At 45.9% G+C, this 21,227-nt stretch overlaps 1 protein-coding gene across 5 annotated transcripts in view; it reads left to right on the top strand.

Annotated features, from left to right (window-relative positions):
* Positions 1-21,227, top strand: part of MYO5A (myosin VA) — a 712,580-nt gene that overhangs the window by 218,841 nt on the left and 472,512 nt on the right. For all 5 annotated transcript variants that reach the window (XM_086958311.1, XM_086958310.1, XM_086958309.1 and 2 more), the window contains exon 2: positions 19,383-19,493. In XM_086958311.1, coding sequence (XP_086814437.1) covers positions 19,383-19,493 — 111 coding nt within the window. The remainder of the gene's footprint in view (positions 1-19,382; positions 19,494-21,227) is intronic.

Below are 21,227 nucleotides of genomic sequence, written 5' to 3'. Positions count from 1 at the left end.
TATTTTGAAACGATAACAAAGGAACAAGAATTTTCATTGAGATGTAAAAGTAAAAATATACATATGAATAGAATCTTAAATAAACTAGTCAACATTGGTTTCTTTAAATGAATCAACCCTACTCTTAAAATGAAGAAAAATAAGATAATTAACTATCATTACAGGGTGTTGGCATACTCTGGTTGTTCCCCAGTTTCTGTGCTGGCACCCAAGCTGATGGTTGACACGGCACGGTCTAATGTCTAAACAGTGGCCTGTCGAGCACTGAGAGGACAAGACAACCGTTTTTTGAGACAAAGCCAGCCATAAACTCAACCCCTGAAAGACAAGCTGAAGAGTTTGTGAACAGGACTGATGATGTGTAATGGCTTCCAAACTTCCTCTTGGTGATATAAAATTGGCAAAGCCCTTGTACAGTTGCTGTAAGTATAAGGTCAGTCCAAATCAGAATATGCACTAGGCCAAGACAATGTTATTCCTAATTCTCTCCTGATAAATTGCTGGCACAATAGTCATTGGTATACTCAAAATATGACTGCGATATTGTACTTTCAGACATGGCTCTCTCTCTGGTCCTCTATTAACGCGTTCTGCACCTCCCTTAGTGCGATTGGCCTCTTCTATTGACTAGATCCTTGTCTGTGTGCATCTGAATTCATTGGAGCTTCATAAATTGGACAGACAACATAAATAAGTCTTAGTTTGATTGGTATAATTAAATCTAACACTCCACACCACTCTGTTGTTTTCTTCTGGTTGCTGTGACGAGAGGTCTGAAAACAAAGATGCCTCAAGAAAGAGAAGGCAGTAAATTTGCTACAGAGAGCCCCTTATGATTTCATATAGTCCCAATGTTTTTGAGGATCCCACTGAAGTTGTTTGACTCTAAGGTGAGGTGTAATGAAAGTGGCCCAGAGATACCTCTGGAGCTAGATTTTGAGTTTTACTTTGCCACCCATTAGTTAAAAAAATTTGCCTACCATCCTGAGTGGAAATTTCAGTTGCTGCATGCAAATGGTTGCTAGTGTTCTTGTTTGGACGAGTTTATGTTCTCAAGGCTGTATTTTAAGAAGCGCAATCATGCCCGGAGCAGACAAGCTGCCCGTCAGAGTTTAGACACTTTATATTCTACTTTTTCACAAAACATTATCATTCAATAATTTCATACATCAAACAAGCAATGTACCTTTATATCCTTGTGAGGGTGGGGACTGATGACCTGTCAAGAATCCCCATTTTAGAAGAAGTGCAAATGCGGCATTTGCTTGTATTCCCAACATCTTATGGGGGGAGAGCAGAGACTGGGGTGGGAAGGAATGGAGAAATGTCTCTCTTTTGAAATTCAGAGAGCCTTATTAGGGAGGTGGGCAACGAAGGCCAAAACAAAGATGCGTGGAGCAATTTGAAGAATTGCTGCAGCAGCCCGCATCGCAATCTCCACAACACATACAGCCACCTGAGAAGTACTTGCCAATTGACTGCAGCAGACCAACCAAGGAAGGAACCAGAACCTGACAACATTCCTGCAGAGGCACTGAAGGCAGAAATCGAAACCGTAGACATGCTCTACCCCATGTTTAGAAGGATCTATAAAGAAGAAAATGTGCTGTCAGGCCGAAAGGAGGGATAGCTGATCTAGATTCCCAACAAAGGTGACCTGAGTTTCTGCACATACTACAGAGGCACAACTCTTCTCTCAACCCCAGGCAAAGTGTTCAACTGAGTTATCCTGAACAACATGAAGGAATGAGTCTATATTCAGTTGTGGGACCAGCAAGCTGGCTTCCGCAAAGATAGATCTTGCACAAACCAGATTGTAACTCTGTGCATCATCATTGAGCAGTCGATGGAATGGAACTCTCCCCTCTATGTCAACTTCATAAATTTTGAGATGGCATTCAACAGCATAGACGTAGAGATCCTTTGGAAACTCCTGCACCACTATGATGTGCCAGATAAACTCATACGAATCATCAGGAACTCTTACGAGGGAATAACCTGCAAGATAGTCCGTGAAGGACAACTCCCAGAAGTCTTTGAAGTGAGGATCGAGTCCACCAGGTTTGTATGCTCTTAACTTTTTTCTTCCTGTTGGCTGTAGACTGATTCATGAAGACATCCAAAGCAAGAAGAAGGAGTGGGATCCAGTGAACATGTTGGACGCAGTTCGACAACCCAGACTTTGCAAATGACCTGGACCTACTTTCCCATACCCATCTGCAGGTGAAATAGAAGACCGACCAAGTGGCAGCCACATCAGCACAACTTGGCCTTAACATCCACAGGGGATAAAACAATATCTCGAGGCTAACACGGTCAGAACAACTGCAGTCACTCTTTGCAGGCGTTGCACTGGCAGAGGTTGATGCCTTCACCTATCTCAGCAGTGTCACAGACAAGCAGGGCAGCATAGATCTCGACGTCAAGTCAAAAATCGGCTAAATAAGGGCGGCCTTCAATCAGCTAAAGAAGATCTGGAGCTCCAAGGACCTAATGTTGCAAACCAAGATCAGGCTTTTTAACACCAACGTAAAATAGGTTCTTCTGTATGGAGCAGAAACTTGGAGGACAACAGTAACCTTACCAACAAAGTCCAATCCTTCATCAACACCTGTCTGAGGAAAATTGCTCAAATCCATTGACCAAACACCATTAGGAACAACTGCCTATGGCAGCAGAGTTTCCAACTCCCTGCTCATTAAGAAATCATCAAAAGACACTAGTGCTAGATAGGGCACACCCTCCACAAGCCCTCATCAAACACCACCAATCAATCAATCAATCAATGACATTTATAGAGCGCACTACATACCCGTAGGGTCTCAAGGCGCTGGGGGTGGGGGGGTGCCGCTACTGCTCGAACAGCCAGGTCTTCAGCTTCTTCCTGAAGGAGAGGTGGTCTTGGGTCAGGCGCAGGTCGGTCGGGAGGGAGTTCCAGGTCTTGGCGGCCAGGTAGGAAAAGGACCTTCCTCCTGTAGTCGCTCTTCGGATGCGGGGGACGGCGGCGAGGGCGTGGTTGGCTGATCGGAGGTGGCGTTTGGGAGCGTAGAAGTTGATTCGGCTGTTGAGGTAGCTCGGGCCTTGGTCGTGTAGGGCTTTGTGTGCGTGGGTGAGGAGGCGGAAGGTGATTCTTTTGTTGACGGGGAGCCAGTGAAGGTCTCTCAGATGTCCGGAGATGTGGCTGGTTCGTGGGATGTCGAGGATGAGTCTGGCTGAGGCGTTCTGGATCCGCTGGAGTCTCTTCTGGAGCTTGGCGGTGGTACCGGCGTAGAGGGCGTTGCCGTAGTCCAGTCGGCTAGTGACGAGGGCCTGGGTGACGGTCTTCCTGGTCTCGGTGGGGATCCACCAGAAGATCTTCCGTAGCATGCGTAGGATGTTGAAGCACGCCGAGGAGACGTTGTTGACTTGCCTGGTCATGGAGAGGGAGGAGTCCAGGATGAAGCCCAGGTTGCGTGCATGGTCTGTCGGTTTGGGTGCGGTGCCCAGGGCGGGAGGCCACCAGGAGTCGTCCCAGGCGGAGGGTGAGGAGCCCAGGATGAGGACCTCCGTCTTGTCCGAGTTCAGTTTCAGGCGGCTGGTCGTCATCCACTCGGCTACCTCTTTCATCCCTTCGTGCAGGTTGGCTCTGGCGGCGGCGGGGTCGTTGGTCAGGGAGAGGATCAGCTGGGTGTCGTCGGCGTAGGAGATTATGTTGAGGTTGTGTTGGCGTGCGATGGCCGCGAGGGGGCTCATGTAGACGTTGAAGAGGGTGGGGCTCAGAGAGGATCCTTGAGGGTCGCCGCAGATGACTTCGGTGGCCTCTGACTTGTACGGTGGTAGGCGGACTCTCTGTGTTCTTCCGTCGAGGAAGGAGATGATCCATTCCACCGCCTTGTCCTGGATTCCGACGTTGCTGAGGCGCTGTACTAGGGTGCGGTGGCAGACAGTGTCGAATGCCGCGGAGAGGTCTAGGAGGATGAGGGCCGCTGTTTCTCCGTTGTCCATCAGGGCTCGGATGTCATCGGTGGCGGCGATGAGGGCGGTCTCGGTGCTGTGATTGGCTCGGAAGCCGGACTGTGAGGGGTCGAGGGATCCATTCGTCTCGAGGAAGGCGGCCATCTGCTTGTTGACGGTCTTCTCGATGACTTTGGCTGGAAACGGGAGGAGCGAGATGGGGCGGTAATTCTTGAGTTCGGTGGGGTCCGCTGTGGGTTTCTTGAGTAGAGCGCTGAGTTCGGCGTGCTTCCAGCTCTCAGGGAAGGTGGCGGTGTCGAAGGATGTGTTGATGATGTCTCGCAGGTGGGGTGCGATGACAGCGTCAGCCTTGTTGAAGACGTGGTGAGGGCAGGGGTCGGTCGGTGATCCGGAGTGGATGGAGTTCATCGTGCAGATGGTGTCTTCGGTGCTGATCAGGGTCCAGGCGGGGAGGGTGGTGGTGGGGGGTGGTTGTTCGGTCTTGGTGTGCATTGGTTGGTTGTTGAAGCTGTTGTGTATGTCCGCGATCTTGTTGTGGAAGTATGAAGCGAGGGAGTTGCAGAGGTCTTGCGATGGGGTGATGTCGTTGTTTCCTGCGCTGGGGTTGGAGAGCTCTTTCACGATGTTGAAGAGTTCCTTGCAGTTGTGTGCGTTGTTGTTCAGCCGGTCCTTGAAAGCAGTTTTCTTGGCGGCGCGGATCAGCTGGTGGTGCTTCCGGGTGGCCAGCTTGAAGGTGGTCCTGTTGTCCGGTGTAGGTTCCCTTCTCCAGACTTTCTCGAGGGCTCGGCAGTTCTTCTTGGAGCTCTTGAGTTAGTCGGTGAACCACGGGGCTTTCTTGCTGCCGGGTCTGCTGGGCGGGGTCCTCAGCGGGGCGAGTTCGTCCGCGCAGTTGCTGATCCACTTCGTGAGGTTGTCGGCGGCCTGGCTGGGGTTCGCTGAGCTGGCAGGAGGGTGCTGGCTCAGGGAGGTGGCGAGCTGGTCTGCTGTGATCTTGTTCCAGCTTCTGCGGGCGGCCTGTTGCTGGTGGTGGTGGGTCGTCGTTCTCTTGAAGGTGAAGTGGACGCAGCTGTGGTCCGTCCATTGAAGCTCTGTGGCGTGGCTGAAGTCGATGTCTGTGCTGGAAGAGAAGACTGCGTCGAGTGTGTGTCCGGCGAGGTGGGTGGGGGTGGACACCAGCTGCTTGAGTCCAAGATTGGCGAGGTTGTCGAGCAGGGTGCTGGTGTTGCGGTCGTTGTTGTTCTCCAGGTGGAAGTTGAGGTCCCCCAGGAGGATGTAGTCGGCGGAGGGGAGGGCATGCGGGCTGACAAAGTCGGCGATGTCCTCGCTGAATTGTGTGCGTGGTCCCGGGGGTCGGTAGATCAGGGTGCCTCTGAGGGTGGTCTTCGGGTCGGTGTGGATCTGGAAATGCAGGTGTTCGGCGGTGGTAAGGGTGTTGTCGGTGCTGGTCGTGAGACTGATGACAGAGACTCAAGCCCTCACCCTGAACTCTCAAAAGAAAAGGAAAAGAGGAAGCCCAAGACACACCTGGTGTCGAGGCCTTGAGGCAGACTGCAAGGAGATGAGTTACACCTGTAGTCAGACTGAAAAAAAAGCCCATGACAGAGATGGCTGGAGAGTCCCGGTTGGTGGCCTATACCCCACGAGTGGTAGTAGGCGTAAATAAGTACATTCTGAGGGAGTTGTTGCTGATTACTTGTTCTTACTGTGCACTCCAGGTTTCCTTGATGGCATATGTGAAGGTTGGACCTACATTTTCTATTGCTCAGGTGAGGAAGGATCTAAGCAGAGCCTTTCCTTTTGTGTGCCTGATTACTGCTACAGGAAGGCCGAAGGACAGATAGATGGAAGTTGTCACACTTCATTAATCTATGTTTTGGGTGCTCCAGAATGGATAACAACAAAAGAGGGGGACAATGGGGGGACAATATTTATAGGGGTCCAGTGTGCATGTCCCAACGAACTATTACCCAACTGATTGCACAAAGTTCCCCTGGGGGTGATATCTATGTAATAAAGAGTGGACTAGCTTCCTCTCTCTGAAAGGGAGGTTGTATCTGGAAGTCAGGGGTGATTGTCCCTTTTCGGAGTTAGCGAAACCTCACACAACAGGTTGGCTCTATGACTGCTGTCGCATTCCCAACCGGTCGCTTCGTGTCATCATCGGCTTCCTGCTCCTGCGTCAAGCCGGCACTGCAATGCCTGACGGGCAGCACTTAGTGCTGCACTTTGTCGGAGATCTTTTATTCCAAAGCCGATGTTTGAGTGGATGTGAGGGGCCCTAATCGTGAAGTAGTGAGCGTGACGTGTAGTGATTCTAAAAAAAAGTTAGTGCAGTCTACTCTGGGTATTTTATTCCTGTAGCTACCTACTTTATTAAAACTAAGAGGGGTATGGGATTTCAGCCAACCTATGTGTGGGAAGCCCGTTCAACCCTCAACAAGTGATCTGGTCGACATGTTTCATGCCATCAAGGCAATTCATCAGGACCAAAGGAAGTGCTCATAAACTTAAAAAGGAGCCCATTATGGGCTGCGGGGTTAGATAGATACAACCTGTGGGGTCAGGATCTGGAACAAGCAGCCGGCTGCTTGACCGACCGAGATTCGCCGGTCAGACGGACGTAGGTTTAGAGGCTCCTTCAGTACGTGATTAAGGCTACTAATTGATCACGCAGGTCCTACCAAAGCAGCCTGGGGACAACTATCTACAACGACTGTGGGGCGGAGAACAACACAGGAACTCTTCCTGTTCCAGATCCTGACCCCACAGGGGTTTACACCAGGCTGCATTTTGGATGAAAAATCGAGCTGTATTGCTTGCATGAGGGAAGTAAACAATGATACATTTTTGAATCCCTCTTCCGTTCATCCTATCAGAGGAGTAAGATACACCTGCAACTCAAGGATTTTATATTTTCAAGAGCAGAGCGCATACTAGCACCTGCCTCATGGATCCGGTGTGAGGAAAAACGTCTGCTAGCCCACCCTATATTTAAAAAAATGATATTTTTATATAGAGGAAAATAGGGTTTTGGAGACAAACATAATAATATCCCCAAAAAAGCACCCGAGCAAGCTACACAGCAGAGCATTCTGCTGGGCTCTGTACAAGTATACGTGTAATGTAAATGTAAATGTACAGGAATTTATATAGCGCAAATCACCGAGCGGTTTCTAAGCGCTTGCTTAGGGAACCCGTCCTGGTATTCCCCTGTGAGATAACCCCGGCAGGGTATCCGCAAGGTGAAAGCCAGGCATCCCGCCGCGAGGGGCCGTTGTGGAGATTAAGCAAGCTATTGCCCAGAGTCGCAGAGTGTGAACCCGTGAATCGAGTAGGCACCGGAGCGAGAATTGTCGAGTCCATGGACATTTTAGGACTCAAGACCCCGCCGAGCCGGGAATTGAACCCTGGTCCCGGGCTGACCTCTGCTTCCAGGTCTGCCTCCTCTAACCAGTGAGCCACACTTCTCCACGTGTACTATGCTAGTTTAAATAGGTTTTGCCAGCAATTAAGTGCATATACATTTTTTTTGTTATTGGTTGGGTAAAAGGTGTTTTGGAGAGGTGTGAATAATCGAAAAGTATCAATAACCTCGAATGTAATTTTCAAGGGATGGAGGACTTTACCAAAGTTAAAACTTTGTAGTGAAGCTAAAGCACTACTATAGGCACTCGGTCCTATCAACAGTGCTGCGGCTGCAGAGGCCCATGAGTCTGACCACCCATCATGGGTCTACAGGGCCCATGCTCCTAGCTTGGATTGCGGCCTTTGCACACTTCGTACTCCTTTCTGCATATATCGGAGGGAGAGACTAGACATTTAATAACAGTTGTTTCGTTTTTGTGATCGTTTTAATTGCACTAGATGTAATAGTTCTAATTATAGTTTGTGGTTGTAAATAAAGAATGCTGTTTAGATTTCAACATCGTTTGATCGTGACTGCACACGGGGATCAGACCGCTCTGTCAATCACTGGCTGTGCAGTAACGATCCTCTTAACTCTGCGCTGATAAGTAGCTCTCTGCGAAGTCACTTTCAGCTTCCCGCTGGGATTAAAGCTTTTCAATTAAATTATTCCAAGCAGGTGTTAACCTGGAGTCCCCTGGAGGAACTCAGCCATGAAACGGGCTCCATGGTTATCCACGGATCGTATTTCTTGTGCGATCGGGTGAGTTAATACAAATTTCAAGTGCATTCAGAGTTTTGGTGTGTTTTTAGGTCTCGTCTACGCAGCGTGCACGCCCTGCATAGGAGGAGACCTCTTGGAATCGATCAGCTTTTTTGGCCAAAAACGTACACGCATTGCATTGCTTTTTATTGCAATACGTGCACGTTTGGCGTTTCCCTTGCGGGAGAGAGCAGCAGCGCCATGTGTTAGCAATTATCGCGCTCGATCCCGCAAGGTAAACGCTGCGTGTCCCTGGTCTCGGACACACTCCCCCACCCCTCCCACTTGTTTCCTCTGTCTTAGCGATTCTCAGGGGACCTTTATCTCTGATCCGCCTGCCATTCCTTTCCCTACCCGCCCTTCCTTTCCCTACCCGCCCTTCCTGTTCCACTTTTCCGGCTTCCCATCCACCCTTTCTTCTCTCCCTCCCCATAACTGACCTCGTTTCCTCCTCGTTCTTCCTTCCACCTTCTTCCCTCCCCTTCACATTTCCCCCTGAGCCATTTCTCTTCCCCCAGTCCTTCTTTGCTCGTTCCATGGACTGGCCTTGCCTCTCCCCATGAGTGAATGGCAGAAGAATTGGTGCCAATCTGCTCCAGGCCTCTGTGCCAGCTAGTATTCCTAACTTGGCATGTCCCGGGGCCCGCCTGTGAACAGCTAATGGCATTGCGATGTTTGCCACTCTGAAGCGCGGCCTGTACCTCACAGACTGTCTTTGTCTTCCTTCCGGACCTTTGACGAGTGCATGTCAGCTGGGGGCTCTGACTGCGCCCCGGAGAAGCTCTGCTTCAGACCCTGGTCTTAGTTCCGAGTGCTGGTAGAAAGCACGGCGCTTATCATCCACATCGAGGTTGTTGTCGCCACAACCCATTTGTTTGTAGTGCCATTTTTATTAGATTTTCCCTGTAAGATGAATGAATGAATATACAGCTACATAACAAGCGCAGCTTTGTCTTAATGAGATCATTAATGCTCTAAATTTTTGTGCAAAAATGAACCCCATTTGTGGTCTATGCAAAAAAAAAAAAGATTTCACTTTGGAATGGATCCCTAAAGACATTTACTAATTCAGTGACAGCATGGCATGTCATGCAGGTTTACCCATCGTGAATTTAAATGCCCAAGCAGCAGTCTTTTTTATTTTGATATCTCTATCAATATTTCATATAAATAATATAACAGCAGTGACACGATGGTACAAAAGGCCCTTTTCCGTTTCTCGATAGCGTATGGTATTCTCCTAATGGGAGCATTTTTGTTATTCACATGCAAGGGACTTAAAGCTTGAGTATATCATCACTGCCATTTGCTTTCAAGGTGCCCCAGCACTGACACAAGTGCACATAACCGGGAAACATCCCACAAGGTTCGCCTTCATGGTAGACATGGGTTTTATTATTTCTTTTCTAATGCAGGTTTTCAATTATACATAATATTATCCTAATTATTTGTAAGGCAACAAAAATGGCAATAGCTCTTGCTAAACACCTATAAGGTCCCAAAGGTGAGACCTATTGGCTATGCCAATGCTTGTTTACTTTGGTTCCGGATGTGTGTCGCACCTCATGGACGACACACAGGTTAGATGGCTCAGAGGAACCAAAACAAAATATTTTTTTACGTTTAGTCCAGGTCCATTTGGCACTGCATTGAAAAGGTGAAAAAAATTACTACAAAACAATTTGAAATGACTCTGTGGCCCAAATCAGTTCTTAATTTATTAAAAAAAGGGCGGGCCAAAGTTCATTTTAGAATCCCGCTGTGAGCGCTGTTTAATGCCAGACTTGCTGCATAGCAAGGCTTTCTAGACTTGATTCTACCTCATCCCTCTTTTTTTCTACTTCCGTACACTTTCTATGAATCTCGGTCTTGCAGCTTCTTTTGCGTCAGTTTCCTCCATTTTGCATTGTTTTCTGAACTTTCTCTTCATCCTTCTTTCTCTGTTTTCTACCTTACTATCCCCTGTTCTTAATCAAAGTATGGAATGAAAAATAAGTCTTGGTCTCCAAAATGAGTGCTGGTGTCCATAACATGAAAAACACCAGCACAGATTAAGCAATGATGTAAACCTCTTTAAAATGATTCCATGGAGAAAGCCTCTCATGGACTCTTAAAAAAGTTAAGGTAGGCAGCCATTCACCAATTAGAAGTATCTGAATCCATAAAAAAAAATATGGGGTCTTCTGTTCGTACAATGTATTTGGTAGTAATCGCAATTTGCGCGCCAACTTACCAAAAGCACAGTTTTTTTGCAAACGTCATGTATTCAGACTAGATGGTTCGCAAATTTCTGTTTCATAGGAAGTGTCACAGTTTGACCTATCTCATTAATATGCATAATATTGATGATAATTGGGACCCACTATGAAGAAAAGTAATTTACAACATTGCCAAAAGAGAAGGGGTCATAAGGCACCCCTTCTTGTTTGCGAGTCGGTTACCACCTACTTTGAAGTGTTGGTTCACTATCAATTTTTTTCCACAATTGTGATTGTAAACCATTGGTTCAAACCATATGAAATTGCTAATTAGAAGTGATGATTTAAACAATCCCCTTTAAATTTGCTATTTTGTATTTTGTCGCAAACCTATTTTGTGATTCTCTAACAAGTTACTAAATCGCAATTTGGGTTTTGTACATATCGAAAAGCTATTTGCGTTTGCAAAGGCTTCAATTTTGTGATTCAGAGCCTATGCGACTGCACAAAAGCTTTGAACGTAAGGTCTGTCAATCCCAAAGTTTACAGAGGATGTCCATATATGTTCTCCATTTGTGTTTGCAAAAATGTCAGACTCCAGCTCCTGTGATTCTATTTTTTTTTTTGTGGGGAGGCGAGTGGAATCCATAGGGTTTTAAAGTTTTACTGTATTAGTTGTGTTTATTTGCTTTAGTATATGTTGAAAGAATGACTGTATTCGGCACATATTTAAGCAATAAGTCCTGTGTTTGGAGTTTAGGTGTCCAATATTACTAATAAGAAAATATCTTGCTGTATAATTTTCTGTTGGACCTTTCAGACATCAAGGGATCAGACCTACTGTCTAAAAAGATATAATAAACATGAATTTTTATTAAACTTGATTTTTCTTTTAGATAGTGTTTAAAACTGGAGTGTTCATTTGCTATGAAACCTCAATTGTCCTGATTAAATATTGCCCACTGAACTGCAGTCCTCTACCGTGTAGCTTTTGGGATAAAATGTGATGTCTCTTATGCTCTGGATACGCTATGGAAATGGCTCTCTATCTGTGAAGACCCCTTCAAAGCACATGACGTAAAAGCTGCATGCCGTCTAGGAGTATTATGTCATAGATCACAGGATGGTACTCCTTTACCTTACTGAGTGAACTGGAGTATCTGACCTTCCTTACATCTTGCCTACCCTGCTGTCAAACTGGGCGAACACCTGCCTGGCTCTCATAAGTTCTCACTTGGAGTCCGACCGGGACCCTCTTTATCATCTCTTATTAAGGTCTGCAGTTGCGACCTCTTCTATCACTCTTACTCGCGTAACACACAATGCACCCATGCGTCGTCCACCAACAAAGCCATTACCAGTCACTGGAAACCTGCCTCTCCGGCACCCTGTCACTCTAGATTACTGAAACTCAGTAGACTCAAAACAGTTAGCATTCCTGAACACTAAATGTACTAGTAATCATGCACCTCTCATCCAAGGCTAATTATTCATTCAGAGCCCTAAACAAAAGTTAGGAGGTGTCACTGCTGCTAAAATTACCATTGATGCTAGTTTCAGGATACAAACAATGGAAAATATTTGTAAAGGCACATTAGATTCAGGGCAATCATGGCATATCTCTACTTGGCCACAAGCGACCACCCAAAGAAACACTGCCTGTGACTGGGTCCATCAGTTGTAAATGCGTTGGGGTTCTGACCTGCTGCTAGTGTTTGGTGTGCTGAGGAAGGGACTTCAGCCCCTCCCCCCTTAGGTTAAATCTCTATCCAAATGTGCTTCACCAAGTCATGTGTATTTTCATGGAGCTCAGTATGAAGCAAACCGATCCAGTGTGGCCAGAGTGCCTTCTTTACCATTAGGGTAATAACGGTATAAGTAGAGTTATAGCGTATATCTGGCTGGTGATGGCTGGATCCCCTTTGGTTTTGTTATGAAAAGACATCTTCCACTATATAAAGACAGATGGGCGCTCCCCAGTCTATGCTGCTCTCTTGCCTCATCTGCTGGTTGATCCTTTTGATGGTGTTGATGCCCTTCCTCAGCCTTCTACAGTCCAGTATAGGAACATGGTACTGACTGAGTAAGGCATATGGGTCCTTCTCATAGGAAATTACTTCATGCAAATGAATCCTGAGGTAATGTTACTGCCGTGGTGCTGCAATTCAGGTATATAAATGCTGCATATGGCTTTTAACTGTATCCTTCTGGAATAGCGGTAAGAGAAATTCCAGTGGCAACATACTGCTAGAGTTCGGTATTCCCTGTTGCCTATTATGTCGGAGCACCATAAATAGACGCACCTTTCTGCTTAATTCATATAAATATCTTTATGTCTACTACTTTGTGTATTTTGAAAGAAATCTTATTTTAGGAATATGTAAGATCCATGGCCAATAGGACATCAAAGATCACAGGAGGCACGTTGTGACCATAAGTTTGGTTTTTTCCATAAAAAGAGAAACTCATCCAACTCCCAACAGCATTCCTGGGCAACTGCTGATTTCTTTTGAACCACAACATTTCAGTCTCTGTAGCGACATATATGCCATTCCAGTAACTACATTCCATTGCCACTGCAGAATTACCAGACTATGCACAGCCCAGATACCACACACCTCCCTCCTATAACATATGCACAGAAGCAAACCCCAGCAAGGTTAAATTATGAGAAAACAAGAACACCCAAGAGCATTTCACTAGAAAGCAAGGAACATAAATGCTGCATACTAAAATACAAAGAACTTATTGCACAAAATACCTCAAATAAGACTCCTCCCCACCCTAGAGGACATCTCCACCCAACCTTTGTGCTAGCATCAATTACACTACTGCCAAAAACCATATCTCCACCCGTCCCCTCCTGCTCAGAGAGACTAGGAGGACCCTTGTACACCACTATCCTGCCAAGGTTTCAAATGCGATGACTCTGTGTCTTTACAGCATTATCAAAATCCTTGATAACACAAATAGGTATAGAACATTTTGACCCACTTCACACCATCCAGGCCGTTTGATCGTTATCACGCCACTCACTGTAACCACTGTTATTTTTACAGCATTCCTGCAATCAAAATGTATTTTCCTTGCATGCACTCTTTTGGCCTCCCTCTCACGCCAGTTTCTTGCAGATTTATTTTCTTCTTCACAGCAACTTCCATTATCAGGTAGAAGCATCTCTGGGAAACCTTCCCTTGCCATTAGACCCTTCAAAAATGCAAGTAGATGCTTGGTCTCCACTCCCACTGCCAAGCACACTTCAGGCCACTGTGAAAAAATCTCTACAACCACCATCACATAGATTTGCTGACCCTCTCCTTGAACAGGACCAAGGATGTCTAGGGCAATTTCTTTCCATTGCCCAGAGAAGCGACTTCTGACCATCATGGTCTGTACCCTCGTGTTATTAGACTTCTCACTCAAAGAGCATGGTAAGCAGTCTTGCATAAGCCTTTCAATCTGTAAGTCCATCCCCGGCCACCAAAAAGACGAGTGTAATCTCTCCTTGGTTTTAGACATACCTAGACGGGACACATGAGCTAGACCGATTAACTTCTCACGAAGCTTGCAGGAGGTACTAGTACCACGAAACAAAAGATTACTGCACATGCTCAATTAATCTTTCACTCCCCAAAACACGTTACCCCCATCTGAGGCTTGCCTTTTAGTATGCCAAGCATTCTTCACAAGGGACAATACCTCACCAAGTACCAAATCAGCATCAAACTCTTCTTGCCACTGCTACTCTGAAATAACAGTTTTCCACCACACACACAAATTCAGCTTCATCATCATACAGATCACAAACATCTTGTCCATCATGCTCCCTTGAAACCAATCTTGACAATGTTTCAGCAATACCATTCTCTACTCCCGGTGTATGTCTCATGTCAAAATCGAATTCTTGCAGGACAATCACCCATTTAGTTATCCTTCCTGACACAAAGTCAGTTCTTTCTTCATAAATATTTCACAGAGGGGTGGAGGTTAGTTCTCACTTCAAATTTCAACTTTATAATTACCCAGAATACTGCAAGAGCTTCACGTTCACTCACCGAAAATCTAGATTCAGCATCTTTTAAACCACACAACACAAACATGATTGTGTTCATGCCCTCACTCCCTCTCTGCTGTAGCACCACACCTAAACCCTTAAGACTAGCATCAGTTGTGATTACAGATTTTCCTTGTGGGTCAAAACCTCATCAATTTGGGAGCTGCATTGAGCTTCTCCTTCAGAACCGTAAACTCCTTTTCACATGCTTCATTCCATGCTAACCCCACTCCGTTCCTCATCAACAGTCTCAGTTTTCACGCTCCACTCAGCAAAATTTTCAACACACTTATTGTAGTACTCCATCATCCCCAAGAATTCCATCAGCTCCTCCTGTGAGGAGGCTGAACTCATGCGTGAGATGGTGTCCACCAAATCTGCTTTAGGCATTATTCCATCACCAGTAATAGTATGCACTAAATAATTGACTGTGGTAGTAGAAAACAGGCATTTCTATGCTCTAATGGTGAGATTCGAATCATCCAGTTTTTTCAAGACGGTCCTAAGATGAATACTGTGCTCCTCTATATCCTTTCCAAACACAAGAATGTCATCTTGGTAGACACATACACCCTCAATACCCTTTAAAACATTCTCCATGGCACGTTGGAATACCAAGGTTGCTGAAACTAAGCCAAACGGCATTGAATGTATCTAAACGTGCCAAAAGGAGTGACAAATGCAGTGCTGTATGAAATCCAATGGGGTATCCCAGCGCAGGTTCAGATCCTGCCGACTACGCCACTGTAAGATCCATGGCCAATAGAACATCAAATATCACAGGAGGCACGTTGTGACCATACGTTTGGTTTATTCCATAAAAAGAGAATCCCATCCATCTCTCAACAGCATTCCTGGGCAACTGCTGATTTCCTTTGAACCACAACATTCCAGTCTCTGGAGTATAGATGCCATTCCATTGACTACATTCCATTGCTACGGCGGAATGACTGGACTGTTCACAGCCCAGCTACCGCAGAACACTTGTGCAGTCTAATATTGTGAACCCAGGATGAAGATTGTGTGTCTTTCAAACGCCCTTGCTCTGAGCCCCTTCAAGTAATGGGTTTTAAAAAAAAACCAAACTATTTTACTGTAATTTGTTTAGTAGGTAATACACATATTATGCATTGAAATCTTGTTAGTCGTACAGATATGATACTAACATTTGTATAACAGCCCCTGCTTTGTGGCTCATATCGACCCCTGTCCCTTCTAAACAAGGACTATAAAATACTTGCCAAGGCATTAGCATGCCGCCTCTCTCTCCTGATGGGATCCATTATCTCCCCCGCCCAGTCAGGCTTTATACCACACCGATCCACGGCTTTCAACCTCCGCACCTTATTTAACACCCTGAACAGAATAAACCCAGAAACTGCCGCAGCAGCTATCCTACTAGAAACCGAAAAAGCCTTCGACTCCTTGGAATGGTCCTTTTTCCTATCTGTGATGCAAAGAATGGGTATGCCACAGGTCTTTATTGCCACTACGGCGCTATTATATAGTCAACCCACTGCTAGGCTCTGGCTGAATGGTACCCTGTTGGCACCCTTCCCATTGTCGCGTGGCACAAGACAGGGGTGCCCGTTATCACCCTTGTTGTTTATATTAGCAATGGACCCCCTGATAAGGCATTTTCAGGAGCAGCATCTACGTAAAGATTTACAGTTCGGCACGGGCCCCTTGCTGGTCTCTTTATATGCTGACAACACAATTTTATATGTTTGTGACCCCCAGACGAACCTAGACCCTCTTATAAGAGAAATTCTCAGTTTTGGCACCTTCTCTTGATTAGGGATAAATTGGCATAAATCAGTCATCTTCCCCCTCACAAGTAGCACGTCCCGATCGGAGCTGGAGTTTCCGCTGGAATGGTGCTCAGACTCAGTGAGGTACCCGGGGGGTGCACATTCATCTCGAGACAGATCAAATCATCCGTCGCAATTATGGTGTGGCGATCTCCAAACTTGAGACGCAAATAGACCACTGGCTAAAACTCACTCTCTCCATGGCAGGGCGAGTGGCCCTTATTAAAATGATTGTGCTCCCGAACTTTTTATATTTGTTTCATAATATCCCAATGCCACTTATGAATACATTGTTTAGTACTCTCCGCTCTCAATTAATCAGGCTAGTTTGGGGCACCAAGACACCTAGAGTGAGATGGCAGTTCATGACACTCCCATGTGATAGAGAAGGGTATGGAGTTCCAGATCTACAATTGTACTTTCTATAAGCACAATGCAGCTTTGCGCAGACATGGTACCACCCGGATGCCAGGATCACTTTCCTGAGGCCGGTCAGATTTTGTCTTGCCGGACACCTTGGCCCAGTTCTGCCCCTCTGTATCCCTCAAGATCCCAAGGACATTCAACCGGTCCCCACAACCTGCTGGGCTTGGTCTAAACTGGGATCACGAAATTCCAGGCGATTTACTCCTCCGACCTCCCGCTCCCTAATGCAAAATGGCTACCCATAACTGGCAAAAAGTTGGTACAGAAGACGTGCACCAAATTTAATATCGTCAAAATGGGCGACTTGTTTCAGACAGGTCATATTTTTGACCCGGAAGACGCATCTTCGTTTCCGGACGTGACCTTTGTAGACAGATTTTTCTTGGTTAGACTTTGGTCGGCGCTGCGAGCTCAGTTCCTGGTCTACCCGCTAGAACCTCCAACCTTTCCCCCACTCACAATGGTGATAGGTAGTAGCAAGGGGGCCCATTTGATGTCCCAACTTTACAGTGCATGCGCCGACTTGATTCCAGTGGACGATTGCAGGGTCCACAGCGCTTGGGAAGAGGACTTGGGCAATCCAATCTCTTACGAACAATGGACGGCTTGCTGTAAAGTGACGAAAACATTATCTCTAAATAGTAGGCATAAACTGATCCATTTCAAGTTTCTACGCAGAATATATGTTACCCCAGCCAGAGCACACAAGATAGACTCACTAGGTCACATCATTTCAGCGATACCATTCCCCTCAAGCAGACTTCGCTCACCTAGACTGCACATGCCTGCGCATACACAGTATCTAGGTGGAAGTTCACCATACATTGAGCAAGATAATACAAGTGCCAATGAACCCCCTGCCCGAGATTGCACTCTTGGGATACGTTGTCCAATTCCCTCTCAAAGTTCGTAGATTTCTTGCCATCTTTCTACTCTTGACTAAATGAGAGGTAGCGATACAAAGGGGGGCAAGAGGGCCCCAAAAAAGAGGGCTGGATTCAAAGCCTAGCTTCCTGTTCTATGAGAAGTGACCAGTATGCCAACACAATTCCTCCCTCCTCCAGACCTAAGGACATTTGGGGCCTCTTCAAGGCCTTCCTATCAGCACAACAGCAAGATCCCCCACGCAGCTGGAGCAGGGTATAGTCCCAACTAGGGTGGACTATACTGGTATTCGCCACACACAAACACTTTAAAGTAGAAGGCGCCCATTCCCTACAGCTGAGGTCTATTCCTATTTCGCAACTACACTATTGGAGGGGAGGTGGGCATATGTTTATGGATGCACAAACTGTGGTGTCGCTCAAGAGGGGCCTTAAATGTATTATATGTATGATATATCACATATTGCATAACCTACTGTGAATCAAAGGTAACTAATATTGAAAATGTCTCGTGATTGTACCCGGAATGTCATTTACTTGGAATCCGCGCCTTGCTTTGTCTTTAATAAAATGCTAAATAAAGTTTAAAAAAAACAAAAAACATTTGTATAATTGCAGATGTCTTTTCTACAATGGCTCATATTACAATCACTTACCAGATATTCTATCATCTGCATAATTCAGCCCCAGCAATATTATCCTGATTAGCATTGAAAGGATCATACAGGTGAATACCCAAAGCTAAAGTAAAAACTGGTAACATAAACAAGAACTCAAATCCGATAATCCTGTCGATGATGTCCATGGAAGCAGGGGCGGCTCGGCTCCTCCGCAATGGCGGAGGAGCGTTGCCCAACTGCCTGGCTCAGAGCCAGCAAATATAAAATATAATGATGTTCTAGCATCATTTTGCCAGCATGTGCAGGAGAGGATGGGGTGGGGCACGGGAGGAGGAGTGCTATGTGCAATCCCTAAGTGCGCATATGTTTTTGGCCAGCCGTCTTAGGCCGACCGAAACACACATGCGCACTTCGGTTTCTCCAGCCCGGCTGCATTGAACAGCTGGGCTCGAGAAACCCCCACAGATTCCCTGACTTGAGCGGAGTGTCTCTTCAGCCTGCTCAGCCAGTCCCTGCGCTGATGTCCTAGCAGGAGAGCAGCTCGGGGATTGGATGAGAGTCTGACCCCAGGTGCTGCTTGGACCAGGAAGAGAAGAAGTGCAACAGCTGGGGTGGAACCTTTGGTACCCGTGCCTCTTTCCACAGTCCACTTGTAAAGACACTTAGAACCCTGCCGGAAATGCCCCCTGTCCCTTCCTCACACAGATGCGCAAAGAGGGTTAGACATATGGAGGAGGGCGGGGACAGAGAGTCAGGATAAACCTAATTACACTGAAAATGCTTTCCAACTGCTACCCTCAATTCAGTGGCGGCCTCCACAAACCAAGGGTGGTCGGCTGGGTAGAGGGAACGCAGGAGAGTGGGCGCGGGAGGAGCACGGGAGGGGTGTGCTTGAATATATAAAAATAAAAGAACTTACCTGAAGCTGCCAGCCGCCCACCATTCTGGCCACAGTTAGTAGATGCCACCCTGATGGGCAAATATTTTTCATAAAACATCAGCTTCAAAAACAAGGAGCAAGAAAGTTTGAAAAACAATAAGTGCACTGTTGTCCTCCTTCTGTACTTGCATTCTGTGCTTGTTCTTGTTTTGTTGTAGCAAACAGCTGTGAAGTGGGTCAAATGATTTTTTTGTGCTTGATTTTCTAGATTGTGGCTGCTGTAATGGAGCCAGTGTTTTTTCCCCAATGTTGGACTGTATAAAGCTGTATCACTTTCTGCCTTCCCTCAGAAAGATTATTAAAGTTGCTTCTTCATTTCTCTTCCAGCATGCCAGAGTGTGGATACCTGACCCGGAAGAAGTCTGGAAATCGGCAGAGCTGCGCAAGGATTACAAGCCAGGAGATGCCACTCTTCACCTCAGTCTGGAAGAAGGCTCGGTAAGGCGGCACGCTTTCAGTGTTTTGATTGACTCTGCTTGGTTGGAAGTGGAAGATGATGGAGCGGAAATTAGTTGGATTGCGATTATATAAAGTGATCAGATCTCCCAGGAGTGTGACTAGGGAGTTGGGTGATATGCTCCCAATTAATGGAAGAACACATTTTCCTGAGACCTTGCAAGTGTTGCTAATTTTTTTGACCACATCCTTTTGAAATCACTTCCTGTTTATAAACCTGTCTTTAACTTTTCGAGTTTAAAACCATTTGACAACTTATATTCCCAAGTTTCATAGTAGTTTAACTTCCAAGAATGGTTAACCAATTAATCGAACTGGTATCTTCGAGACTGTCCCTTCTCCGGTTAGTATCTTGATTTTAGAGGAGACCAGTTTGGAATCCCTCTCAAACCGTCATCACTTGTTATGTACTTAGAACTTAGAGCATCTCAGTCATAAGTGCACACTTAACACAAAGAGTATTGTCCATTGTCCGATCCATAATAATATATGCTAATTCTGTACCAGCTCCAGAACTCAACCGAAAAATATCCATGTCTTTTGAAAATATTTAATAAATATCTGTGCCGCTATCTTGGGGAGGATGGAAAAAAATGACTACAACCAGTGCATTTAATTGGTATACTATACACAGAATGTACTTCAAACAAGGTAATTCTTCACTATTATCTATAGCAAGGAGGACTGAAAAGTATAAGCAGGACCTTATGGGTGTCTGAGTGTCCCTGCTTTGTAAATACCTTTGGCTGGTTAAGTGCCTCTCCTCAAAGTTGCAAAAAGCATCTTCTGTCGCAAAGTGAAAAAACTCCAAGAATAACACAACATGCTAAATTCCTCATAAGATGAATTGGACACATACTTTCACAATACGGGTGAGGCGTAATTGTAGCAAGACTACTGAAGAAAACATATCATTGGAGGACCTGGCAATTAGATTTAAAGCCAGGGGCTACACACGCACCAGCATAGAGAGGGCAAAACCCAGAGCTAAATCAAGACCCAGAGAAGAATTCAAATTCAAGAGAAAAGAGACAAAGAAGCTAACCAAGATTGAGCCACATTTCAGACTTATTACAACGTATGATGGACAGGAAGGAGGAGTACGATCTACAATTCAGAAGTACTGGTACTTAATAATAATAACCCCATCCCAGGCAAGGTGGCACCCAGAAGAGCAGGAGTAACTTTCAGGAGAGCCAGAGCGACGAGGGAACATCTAGTTGAGAGTAGACCTGAAAGTAGCAAAGCATCAAAAACAATTTGACTAAATCAAAGCTCTGGCTTTAGAAAATGTAGTAAATGAAAGGCGTGCCAATATGGCTAATATGTTACCAAGTACAAATCACTTTTAGTACCAAAGGTGAAGCACATATATGGTCAGTTTAACTGTGAAACAAATTAGTCAGTGTACATCTTACAAAGCCTCTGTGGATTAATGTACGTGGGGAGTACTAAACATAAAAGGATCCTCCAGCACTTACGAGCTATAAAAAAAACGCTCGTAAAAAACGCGACAGAACATGCATGGTTTCTCTGCACTTCGAAGAAGTACATGGAAGTGCAATGATGGGTCTAACCCATTTTGTGGTGGATGCAATTGTTGCAAATGTCAGAGGAGGAGATAGGGAGAAACAATTGAGGCAACCTGAGTCCAGATTCATAATAGAGATGGATGCAAAGACTCTAGGTGGCCTCACTATGGGGGAAGATTTGGGC

Source organism: Lissotriton vulgaris, chromosome 2_1 (assembly GCF_964263255.1).
Source record: "Lissotriton vulgaris chromosome 2_1, aLisVul1.2, whole genome shotgun sequence".
In the NCBI taxonomy this organism is placed as follows: Eukaryota; Metazoa; Chordata; class Amphibia; order Caudata; family Salamandridae; genus Lissotriton; species Lissotriton vulgaris.
The sequence above is the reverse complement of the archived record's forward strand: the minus strand, read 5'-3'. Positions and strand labels throughout refer to the sequence as shown.